Genomic DNA, 12,728 nt, shown 5'->3' with positions numbered 1-12,728 from the left:
TTATTATATTATTTTATTATGTTTTATTTTTATTATTTTATTACTTCCCTTCTACGTGACTTTACCGAAAGAACCAAGAAGAAAAATAAAACAATTCAATAATTCTCACGACGTTTCGGCCACAACGCAAGCAGCCGTCCTCAGGTGAAGAACAGGTCTGTCGAGAAGACAGACCTACAGTCACGAAAGCTTTACATCGAAATTGAACCCGAAGTACTGTCATGCAGTTTAACACGCAGGAGGTTTTCGCGACCAATATTCATGATAGAGGTTTTGTTGGGGTTAGATCGCGTTAATGTATAAATGTTGTGTCGTTAAAACCCGCCACCACCCAACACAGCCCAACTAGTGAGGGTTGTCACGTAAACAGAACGTGGCCAATTCGTCACTAGTACAGCATTAGTGTGTAGTGTAGTGTATAGTAGTGTATAGTAGTGTATAGTGTAGTGTATAAGTATAGTGTAGTGTATAGTAGTGTATAGTGTAGTGTATAGAGTAGTGTATAGTGTAGTGTATAGTAGTGTATAGTGTAGTGTACAGTGTATAGTAGTGTATAGTGTAGTGTATAGCGTAGTATACTAGTACAGCCACACCGGTTGTGTGTTAGAGAGCCAAGCCACAACATTTACAATCTGAGTTCGACGTTTCGCCAGTAATTACAACCAGCTTCATCAGGCGACAGCCAGATTTCTGTAAATGTTGTGGCTTGGCTCTCCAACACACAACCGGTGTGGCTGTACTAGTACACTACACTATACACTACACTATACACTACACTATACACTACACACTACACTATACACTACACTATACACTACTATACAATACACTACGCTATACACTACACTACACTTATACACTATACACTACTATACACTACACTATACACTACACTATACACTACTATACACTACACACTACACTACACATTAGTGCTGTACTAGTGACGAATTGGCCACGTTCTGTTTACGTTGCAACCCTTACTAGTTGTCTGTGTTGGGGGGTGGCGGGTTTTAACGACACATTTATATATTTACGCGATCTAACCCAAAACAACTCGTGGATACTATAATGCACATTGAGTGTCATGTTTAAGGTGAATGCAGTGTTATTAACGTTCCTCATTCGTGGGATAAGTCGGTGGGTTGACACGGGCACCAAACGGAATGCACCAACATCACGTATGTACTGTATGTTGAACTTCTTTCACACCGTACGCAACCAACCGTGCTAATCGTAAGTGCGGATGGAAGGAAAACAAACCAAACACAACAAGAAGCAGTTCTAAAGAAATGAGTTTTCAATTGAGACGATTTAATAAGTATAACCCGTAAAAACAAAGTTTTTCACTATAAATCCTTTATATGCGTGGCGGCGAGAGTCCACGTCCTCTGGCTTGAGATGGCTGCCACCTATGGGTCAGATGATTGTCTGCCACCATTAACCAATTGGTAATTAAATATTTAATTTGTTTTCCCTAAACAGTGTAACATTTTTGCATTTTTTTTTTGCACGAACATTAATTGTCTCGCACAACGAGTCTGTGTGCGAAATGTCAGCTCGATTGGATCACGGGAAGTGGGTTAAAAAACGACTGAAAGATTTGCACGGTCGTAAGCAAGCAAGCACGAAAGCAAGCAAGCGAACTTAATATAAAGGATTTAAAAATGCATAGCTCCAGTGGCTTCCTAATATCGGAAGGAAGAGAGCGTTCCAGACGGCCGCAGAAGCGCATCTGAAAGCGCCGTTCGATGCGATGATCCACCGACTTTGTTCGATGGCTCGGCCAAAAGCCGCTGCCACTGCGGTGATGACCGGAGTTCACTCAGATGCTAAATGCTCCTTGACGAGAAACAGATACACTCTAGATCAGGGGTCGGGAACCTTTTTGACTGGGAGGGCCATAAAAGCCAAATATTTCTAAATATATTGCATTGAGAGCCATATAGTATTTTTAACGTATAATAAATTAAATATGTCTTACTTTTAATGCAACTTCTGGTGCTGCATGGTTTTGCTGATGGCCTTGTAGTCTGGTTCGTACGTGGTCAGGTTGAGCTTCGTGCAGCCGTTGAGGCCCCGTGACCCGTCAAATTTATCTTCAAAACTAATTTCTGTTTACTTTAAAATGACACAGTATTATTAAGCAATATCACAAGTATTTTTAAATCAGTTCTAAACTTATTTTTTTTATTTTTTTTTCAACTCAAAATTGTCTGGGATCCATATGCCGTCACCAGAAGAGCCATATATGGCTCGTGAGCCATAGGTTCCCGACCGCTGCTCTAGATACTAAATCTTGCAAAAGGATTGATCGGTGCGCTCCACCACCCGGGGCCTCAATGTTGCGTGCGCTGGTCAGTCTGTGAACAGGAAAGCTTTGGAAATGGCACCGAACGTGGCGTGGGAGATCCTGCTCAAGTGTGACCCCAACACCTTGGAGAGAGAGGTGGACGTCGCATACCAGATCGAAGACATTATTTCGAAGGTCAGAATATTTATTTGCACTGCAGGAGGAATGCGATGAGCTATAAAGCAATGTTTTCATGTCCAGTAGGGGCGCTGGGTAAGAACGTTACAACAACAAGCAATACAAAAACATTATACTGGTAGGAACCACCTGGTTCCACCAGCCCACAGGGGATTATTGTGTCCGTCCGTCCGTCGTGCATCCAAAATAGGAGGGGTGGGGCTGGGTGGAGAGGGGAGGGTGGGGAGGGGCTGGGTGGGGAGGGTGGGGAGGGGCTGGGTGGGGAGGCGAGGGTGGAGAGCGGTTGGGTGGGGAGGGTGGGGGGTAGGATGGGTGGGGCTGGGTGGGGAGGGTGGGGAGGGGCTGGGTGGGGAGGCGAGGGTGGGGAGCGGCTGGGTGGGGAGGGTTGGGGGTAGGATGGGTGGGGCTGGGTGGGGAGGGGCTGGTCATCCCGTGGTGCCCTTATAAAACTCAACGTTTAACCTACTCACGTCGGCTTTGACCGAGCAACCCAACGTTCCTACCAGCTCCCTCCGTAGGAACGTGTTACAGCACAATGCATTTATTATCAGAGTATGTTTTTTTGTTTGCATTCTGACCACAAGCATTGTGGTTAATGCAGACATGATTCCTTGTAAAAGGTTTCAGTTTGGTGTTTTAACATCTTAACACAGCTGTTTTGTTGCCAGAAAAAAAGGGAAAACCTATTATAATGATACAGGGACTCCGCTACTTACGAACGAGCTATGTTCCAAAGGTCTGTTAATAACTCGATTTATTCTTAAGTCTAACTTTTCTCCTGTCGATTCCAAACATGTTGTTCGGCATGTACACTAAACATGTGCAGGGGGAAGTGTGTTTTGCCGTTTGTTGCATTTGGTTCGCGGTTCAAGCCCAGAGACCACCCTTGTTAATTTTGCATGTGCATTATCCGGCCAGGTGGCTCAGCTGCAGATAGAGCGAGCGGCTCGCAATTCAAAGGTTTGCGGGTTCAAAATCCTGGTTTGGGGTGTTGACTCAGCCCATCATCATCCCCTCCAGGGTCGATAAAATACGTGTTGTTAGGTTTTTTTCGGTAAAGTCACGTAGGTAAAAATTTTAAATTAACAAAAGTAAAATAAAAATAAAACAAAAATCACGACGTTTCGGAGGCAACACAAGCTTCTGTCTTCAGGTGGAACCGTCACAGCACGATAGCTGTATCAGCTGTATCAGCTATCGTGCTGTGACGGTTCCACCTGAAGACGGAAGCTTGTGTTGCCTCCGAAACGTGATTTTTATTTTACTTTTATTAATTTAAATTTTTTACCTATGTGACTTTACCGAAAAAAACCAAACAATATGAATCCTTGCAGTCACGAAAGCTTTAAATCTAGATAAAATACGTGTTTAAGTTGAACCTCTTTCGCACGTTACGTAGCCAACCGTGGCTAATCGGACTTGTGGGAGTAGAACAACAAACGCGTGATACACTTATTGGAGAGGAATTGGCCAAACATCGCAATTCAGGACTTTCCGCAGTAGGGTTTCCCAGATAAATTAAACAGAGTAACGGTTTGCGACGGGGGAAGTCAAGGGTGCTTGTCCTATAGAAGGAGAATCGTCTGCGCCATAGGAATGTGGAATCTCCACGACCGACGTCAGGGCTGCAAACAGGAGATGAGCACTGCCTCATTGCTCGTCACTTTTGACTTCGTTATTCCAGAGAGGGTAGGCCATGCCCGTCAGCATCACGGTTCCTATTTGCCAAATTTGATTTAAAAATGTACCCGCAAATTGCCTAGCTGGGACAGCCAAGTCACAGCATTGCCCACCCTACCGGCAGACTAATGGCCACTCGTAGGCCGGTGCTGCGTTCCGCTCACTCCACACAGGGAGAGCTGCCACTGGTAGGGTTCCCCTACTGCAGAGCGCTGTGGAGTATACTGCATGGGGAGCACGGTGCTGTTATTATTATTAAGCAATGATGGTGATGTATTTGGAACGCTTTGTATTGCCTTGACAGGTGGAGGTGAAGAGTTTAAAAGATGAAACGTCGGACAAGCTCATCCATCTGTTTTCCCTCACGCAGTCGCTCATGCAGGTGAAGAGCGCGTGCATGCCATGTGCTCCACCTTCACCATCGCTAGCAGCGGTCACGTGGCCTGAATCGCGTATCATCTGAATCGCGTGCCATCTCAATTTCGTTTAATCTTAATCGCGTGTAATCTGAATCACTTGTAAACTGAATCGCTGGTAATCTGAATCTCATGTAATCTTAATCACGTGTAATCTGAATCTCATGTAATCTGAATCGCTGGTAATTTGAATCTCATGTAATCTGAATCGCTGGTAATTTGAATCTCATGTAATCTGAATCGCGTGTAATCTGAATCGCTGGTAATTTGAATCTCATGTAATCTGAATCACGTGTAATCTGAATCACGTGTAATCTGAATCGCTGGTAATTTGAATCGCTGGTAATTTGAATCTCACGTAATCTGAATCGCGTGTAATCTGAATCGCTGGTAATTTGAATCTCATGTAATTAATAATCAGCGTTCCGATTCACGCAATAATATGTAATGTGAATCGCGTGTAATCAGTAATCTGTAATCGGAATCACGTATTAATATGTAATCCAAATCGCATGTAATCTGATTCGCATGTAATTAATTATCAGCATTCCGATTCACACAATAATATGTAATCTGAATCGCGTGTAATCAGTAATCTGCAATCCGAATCACACATTCATACGTAATCCGAATTGCGTGCAATCCATGTCATGTGCAATCTTTGCCCCAGCTGAAATCGCAGGAGGCTGCGTTTGCCATGGAGGAGGTTGAGAGGGCGGGAACCGAACAAGCCAAAGTCGGTACACAACGCACGGCACACCAGGGGAGGAATGCCCACCCCGATTTTTCGAGAATCGTCGACGCATTCGCTCGCGACGATAACTCGGCACAGTGACGGTAGCTGAACGCGGAAACTATTTTTACTTTTTGCTATTTTTTATTTTGACCAGGTAAGGCCCATTTGCGACCTGGCCGCAAATTATAGCTCAGTGAAGTGGCTTATCGCGTGGAAATTTGCAGCGGCCAAATACACTTAATGCGTGACTTTGATTCAAAATATTGAGGCAAAAACTGGAAGACCCGGAGAAAAATCCACGCAACCACGGGTGGAGAGGGAGACAAGCAAACTCCAAATATGCAGCAGCAGGCGTCAGGGTCGGGATCAAACCCACGACCTCCTGTATACCAGGCGAGGTGGTTAACATCTCCTAGCCACCGTGATGATGATGATGAGAGAGAGACACGCAAACTCCAAATATACAGCAGCAGGGTCAGGGTCGGGATCAAACCCACGACCTCCTGTATACCAGGCGAGGTGGTTAACATCTCCCAGCCACCGTGGCTCCCCAAAAAACACAACAAACGCAACACGCTGACGGAAACTCAACCGCATTCGTTAGTGGCTGTTAAACCGATTGGCATGCGCCAAAGTTCAAACCGCACGGCGTGTTCCAAGAACGTGATTGGTCAACGTGGGCGGCCTTAATAAGACACCTATGGCTGGACTGATCAGTCACTGCGTGGGACATTCCGATTCAAAATGCAAAGATTCCACGTGTATTATACACACACTGTTTGGGGCAAGTGCTGTTAGTGAACGCCTATGAAGGCCAGCACGGCACACGAGGGAGTGGGTCGGCCAACACTACGCCCAGCCGCTCTTGTCTCCCTAGCGGCGATGTTGACACACCGCATTAGGTACTCATTTGAGGCTGAATCGATCTAGAGGAGGTCCATGACCGGTTCAGATAATCATCACTGGTGTTGGCCGTGAGCGGGAACCGAACTCGGGTTGCCGGGTTCATCGCACGGCGCGCTAACCATTGCACTAGAGCTCCCCACACACAAAGACAAAGATACTACCGTATCCCCTGGACAGACTCTAGCGGCAAGTGACTTTAGTGAGCACCTATGATGACCGAAATGGCACACTAGGGAGTGGATAGCCCCACACACACAAATACACATACATACAACACCCAAGTGTTTTAGGAGCTGTCGCTTAGTTTTACTCTGTGTCCTAGATGCGCACTCTACTCGAATCAGTCTCGAAGAGATGCCACGTGATGACGTCTCCACCTCTCGACGCGCGGTCTCCCTCCCCCTCTCTCCCTTAGAGCGGCAGTACAAGGCGAAGATCGACAAGCTGCAGAATGAGCTGGTACGCGCGTGCTCTGCACCCATGTTGTTTGCAATCGTCGCAAGCAGACACCCATCAGGGATAAGGGGAGACAACCCTCCAACCGATTGAACAACACGTTAACGCAAACATCTACACCGCAGGTTCTTTTGGACCATTTGACATGGATTTAAAGCTTTCGTGACTGCAGGGATTCATCTTCTTGGTTCTTTCGGTAAAGTCACGTAGAAGGGAAATAATAAAATAATAAAAACAAAACATAATAAAATACAATTCTCACGACCTTTCGGCTGCTTGCGTTGTGGCCGAAACGTCGTGAGAATAATTTTATGATGTTTAATTTTTATTATTTTATCATTTCCCTTCTACGTGACTTTACCGAAAGAACCAAGAAGACTTTTGACATGGGTTACGACTTTGAAGCGTCCTGGTCAGGATGAGCCTCCTGCGATAAGGACACAAATTCAAGTCCAGGTTGGGCTTTGGGTTGACTCAGCCCTCCATCGCTGCGAGGTCTTTAAAATGAATACAGCTTTGTGGCGAGGCCAAACCGTGGTTTATCCTGTGGATAAACTCATCCCCCGCCATTGCAGTGGGAGAATTTCTACCACCGCCTGATCAGTGGTTACCCTATGGATGGACCCGTCACCGTCATAGTAATGTAGAATTTTCACCACTGCCTCATCAGTGGTTACCCTATGGATAGACCCGTCCTCGTCATAGTAATGGAGAGTTTCCACCACTGCCTCATCAGTGGTTACCTTATGGATAGACCCGGCCTCGTCATAGTAATGTAGAATTTCCACCACCGCCTCATCAGTGGTTACCCTATGGATAGACCCGCCCCCGTCATAGTAATGTAGAATTTCCACCACTGCCTCATCAGTGGTTACCTTATGGATGGACCCGCCCCCGTCATTGTAATGTAGAATTTCCACCACTGCCTCATCAGTAGTTACCTTATGGATGGACCCGCCCCCGTCATAGTAATGGAGAATTTCCACCACTGCCTCATCAGTGGTTACCTTATGGATAGACCCGGCCTCGTCATACTAATGTAGAATTTCCACCACTGCCTCATCAGTGGTTACCCTATGGATGGACCCGCCCCCGTCATAGTAATGTAGAATTTCCTCCACTGCCTCATCAGTAGTTACCCTATGGATGGACCCGTCACCGTCATAGTAATGTAGAATTTTCACCACTGCCTCATCAGTAGTTACCCTATGGATGGACCCGCCCCCGTCATAGTAATGGAGAATTTCCACCACTGCCTCATCAGTGGTTACCTTATGGATAGACCCGGCCTCGTCATAGTAATGGAGAATTTCCACCACTGCCTCATCAGTGGTTACCTTATGGATGGACCTGCCCCCGTCATAGTAATGTAGAATTTACACCACTGCCTTATCAGTGGTTACCCTATGGATGGACCCATCACCGTCATAGTAATGTAGAATTTCTACCACTGCCTCATCAGTGGTTACCCTATGGATAGACCCGGCCTCGTCATAGTAATGGAGAATTTCCACCACTGCCTCATCAGTGGTTACCTTATGGATAGACCCGCCCCCGTCATACTAATGAAGTATGGGAATTGACGGCAGGAACTTCTTGACGGGTAACACACTTTTATTAAATCCTTTAGGTATCACAATACAACGTGTGGTCTCTCTTCTTCCTCCGACACACTCCACTAATCTCGTGTAAGCTCTAGGCCTCTGGCTACACCCGATACACTTGACTCGTGTAGACCCTATGCCTCTGGCTACACACAATATACTCGACTCGTGTAAGCCCTATGCCTCTGGCTACACAATACACTCGACTCGTGTAAGCCCTATGCCCTGGCTACACATAGTACATTCGGCTCGTGTAGACCTATGGCTACACCCACTACACTCGCCTCTGGGTTACACAGAGTCCCGGTCCCCTTAGGACAGCGGGGCTAGGTACCGCAGGGCTCTAGGTCTTCATCCCCGTCTTCCTTCTTCGCTGGTTACACACTGCCCTTACGCCTGTGTGCATCCCCTTTTATAGCCCCTGCTCACGAGGGACGGAGCTGATGCGGCGTCGACGTGAGCGTCGTTCCTCAATGACCCAATCACGACGCACTCTCTCTACGATCCGCTTCCCCCAGCGCGTGTTAACATTACTCCACCAATCACACTGCGCTGCCACCTGATCACTCCCTCTCAGCGCGTCACCGCCCACAGCCAATCGGTACCCCGTAACCCACGACCCCGCGCTGACCCCTGATCCTCCACCGTCAGCGCGCGTCACCACCTACACAGCCAATCATCACGCACTGTGCATACGATCCTTAATCCCAGCGCGTATCACCTCTACATCACCCCCTCCCACATAGCTTGCAGCCGGCCCGGCTGTTAACCTACAACACAACATAACGCAACGCAGTAATAAAGAACTCCACATCCCAGTGTGCCCCGTAACACAACAACAACAACATAACACAACCTTAAATATGAAGCAATATACAGCCCGACGAACAACACAATAAAAGCGAACACCGTAAAACGAACGCGCCATGTGTCACTGTGACCCACGCAGTGCCGAGGCGCTCCGGCTGCCTCGACTCCGCACATGGTAGGTTACACAAAGTAGCGCGACCTAGCGCGAGTCCGTCTGGCCGGTCCGTCGTATGGAACGGGACGTTGGCGACCGTCCGGTGTCTCCGGCAGCTCTAGACGGCACGGGTCGGGCCTGGAAGGACCGGCCCCGCCGTGAAGATCCGGCCGCCGGTGGTCGGCAGCAGTCAGTTCCGAGACACCTGGGAGCGGATCAGGCGGAGACATGTGAGGAGCAGGCAAGGACAATTCCCCCTCAGGGTCGTCGGTCACGTCACATGCTCGGCCCTCACGACACAAGGGGAGGCCATACGGAGGCGAGAACGGTTTCAGTCGGGAGGGGTGGACGTACCAACGGCGTTTCCCCCATTTTATCTGAACGCACTGGGGGCGTGCCACCCGCACGACCTCCACGGGTCCCCGCCACGGCTTCAACAGTTTAGGCGACGTGGCCAAAGGTGCCTGAGGGCAATGCAGCCAGGCCTTGTCACCTGGTTCCCAATTGTGCACGGACACCTTCCGTGCCCGCAACCGCTCGTTCGCAATTTGGCGAGCCCGCGAATTAAGCCGTGCGGCCTCCCTTGCCTCTGTCAGTTTATGAATATTAAATTTAATATGCTCTGCCAATTTAGAATTAGTTCGTGGTGCGGGCAGACCCAGCTGCGTTTCCATGGGCGGGTCGGCTTCCCGACCGTACATTAGAAAAAACGGGGAAAACCCCGTAGCTGCATGGGGGGCCATTCTATACGCGGCAAGGACCCCAGGGACCTGCAGGTCCCAATCAACATGCGACTCACACACCTGCTGGCACAGCATAGAGGTCAATGTCCTGTTAAGCCTCTCCACCATCCCGTCCGTCTGCGGGTGGTACGGGGAGGTACGCACCTTTTTGGTACCCAACAGGTCGCACACCTCCTGCAGTAATTTACTCGAAAAATTTTTCCCTTGGTCAGTCAGCAAGCGTTCGGGAGCCCCCTTGTCCAGGACGTAGCCCTGGACAAAGGCGTCCGTCACAGCCGCCGCCGACTGGTTGGCGAGTGGCCACGCCATAGGCCACCGGGTAAAATATTCGACCCCCACCAACAGGTACTTATTACCCCTAGGCGTGACCGGAAAGGGCCCCAGAATATCGAGTGCAACGAGCTCGTTAGTGCGCGAGACCTGAATAGATTGCAGCGGTGGATTAGCTGCCACGGGCGGTGGTTTCCGTCTGGCGCACTCAACACAACCCTTCAGAATATTCACCACGTCACCCCCCATTCCCGGCCAATAATAGTCACGCTGAAGCAGGGCAAGCGTTTTGTTAACTCCCAAATGCAAGAGGCGTTCGTGTGCGGCCAAGACAACCTTCCCCCTCACAGCAGAAGGCACCACAATCGCATGCCGCCGGGACAAACTGTCCCATCTCATCAACAGGCCCTGCTTAAGCTCGTAGGAGCCAGTTCGGTCGTGGCTACCTTCGGAACCCTCCGTCTTTCGGCGCAATGCCAGCAGGGAGCTGTCCGCCATTTGGAGACGGCCCCACTCAATCAACGACAGTGAGAGCAGCGAGTCCTGACCCCCTGGGGTAGCGGGACCATCCCCAATTGGTGTGCTCGCGGTCGCAACCAACGCCTCCCTACCTTCCGTAACCGGAGGTTTACAGCGCGCCGATCCCGATAAGCACGCACATTTGTGACAAGGCAACAACCGCGACAGGGCATCGGCATTCGTGTGTCGCAACCCTTTACGGTACGTAGTCGTGAACTGATAGTCCTGGAGGACTTCCAACCACCGCGACAATTGGCCCGAGGGCTGGGCAACCCGTAATGAATACTGGAGCGCCGCATGGTCCGTCCGGACCGTGAAATGACGACCATAGAGATATGGCCTGAATTGTTGTACAAAAAAAACAATGGCAAGTAGTTCACGACGGGTGACGCAGTAGCGCTGCTCTGCCGGCGACAACACCCTGCTACCATAGGCGACCACCCGTTCGACCCCTCCAACGACTTGGGACAGCACTCCCCCAATGCCCGTGTTGCTAGCATCCGTGTCTAGCAAGAAGGGACTCTCAAAGTCCGGATAGCACAAGGGTGGGGCCCTTACCAAGGCGTCCCGGAGGGAGCAGAATGCAGCCTCCTCCTCCGGTCCCCACCGGAACTTCACTCCTTTCGCCGTTAAAGCGTGCAAGGGCTTTGCAATGGTGGCGAAGTGCTCAACGAATCGGCGATAATACGAAGCAAAACCGATGAAACTGCGCACGTCTGACACTGACGTGGGCGTCGGCCACGAACTGACACAGTCCGTCTTCGCAGGATCGGTAGAAATCCCCGAAGAGTCGACAATGTGACCCAAGTACCTCACGGATTTACGAAAAAGATGGCATTTGGCCGGTTTAAACTTTAATTTAGCCGATCGCATTCGCAAGAACACCCCTCTCAATCGCTGGAGGTGTTCTTCGAACGTTTTACCAAAAACAATGACATCGTCAAGGTAAATGAGGCACGTCTCCCACTGCAAGCCCGACAAAACCAATTCCATAAGACGCTGAAACGTCGCAGGAGAGGAGTGAAGTCCCATGGGTAACCGGTTAAACTGAAACAGGCCCCCTGGAGTCCGGAATGCAGTCTTAGGCTTAGACTCCTCGTCGAGTGGCAACTGCCAAAATCCGGACAATAAATCAAGAGTCGAAAAGTATCACGCACCGGACAATGCATCGAGAGACTCGTCCATCCTGGGGAGCGGATACGCGTCGGCCACCGAGATCTTATTCAGGCGGCGGAAATCGACGCAAAATCGCAGGGACCCGTCCTGCTTTTTAACGAGCACAATAGGTGCTCCCCAAGGACTGGAAGAAGGCGAAATAATGTCGGCTTCCAGCATATCGTTAACTGCCGACTGAACATGTTCCTTCTCAGCAGGACTCAGTCGGAAGGGATTTTGCCTGACCGGTGCCGCATCGCCCGTTTCAATGTGGTGGCGTAGCAGGTCCGTGCATCCGATATCATACTTATGTTTACTGAAGACATCCGAAAATTCAATCAGCAACCCGCGCAACGCACCCAACTGTAGCGCTGACAAATCGTCAGAGTCCGCGCACAGCATATCAATCCAATCTAGGTCCTCCTTTGATGGTACGCTATTCGTGGGGCTCGGATCAGCCTGCGCAACCAGCCTCTCCTCCGCAGGGACCCGTGCCGCGTGAGCAGCACGGTGCCCTGCTGAATGACGGCCGGCCGCGCCCCAGCGTTTAAAACCATGACAAACGGATCCCTGTCTGCCCCAACCAAAGTGTGAGCCACCGATAAATCGAGACCTCCAACAGCCCTATTAGAAGGACCCAAAAGCATGGCCTGTTCCGAGGCCTCCTTCCCCCATGGCTTCCGTAACCGGAGGGGAATCAACATTTGTGAACCCGGGGGCACGTGCACGGTCTGTGTTGCTAACGCCTGAATGGTAGCGCACGCCGTCCGAATTACATTAGGGCTCGT

At 49.6% G+C, this 12,728-nt stretch overlaps 1 protein-coding gene across 4 annotated transcripts in view; it reads left to right on the top strand.

The window, feature by feature from the left end:
• Nucleotides 1-12,728, top strand: part of LOC133360368 (centrosomal protein of 290 kDa-like) — a 102,056-nt gene that overhangs the window by 1,259 nt on the left and 88,069 nt on the right. For 2 of the 4 annotated variants that reach the window (XM_061579051.1, XM_061579049.1), the window contains exons 2-5: nucleotides 2,363-2,488; nucleotides 4,476-4,553; nucleotides 5,258-5,327; nucleotides 6,645-6,688. In XM_061579051.1, the coding sequence (XP_061435035.1) occupies nucleotides 2,387-2,488; nucleotides 4,476-4,553; nucleotides 5,258-5,327; nucleotides 6,645-6,688 (294 nt within the window). In that variant the 5' untranslated portion in view covers nucleotides 2,363-2,386. Of the gene's footprint in view, nucleotides 1-2,064; nucleotides 2,489-4,475; nucleotides 4,554-5,257; nucleotides 5,328-6,644; nucleotides 6,689-12,728 lie in introns of those variants that run through there. The other 2 variants (XM_061579052.1, XM_061579050.1) reach the window with 2 other exon arrangements.

Source organism: Lethenteron reissneri, chromosome 68 (assembly GCF_015708825.2).
Source record: "Lethenteron reissneri isolate LAM-NWPU_2019-01 chromosome 68, ASM1570882v1, whole genome shotgun sequence".
NCBI lineage: Eukaryota > Metazoa > Chordata > Hyperoartia > Petromyzontiformes > Petromyzontidae > Lethenteron > Lethenteron reissneri.
This window is presented reverse-complemented; position numbering and strand designations above follow the sequence as displayed.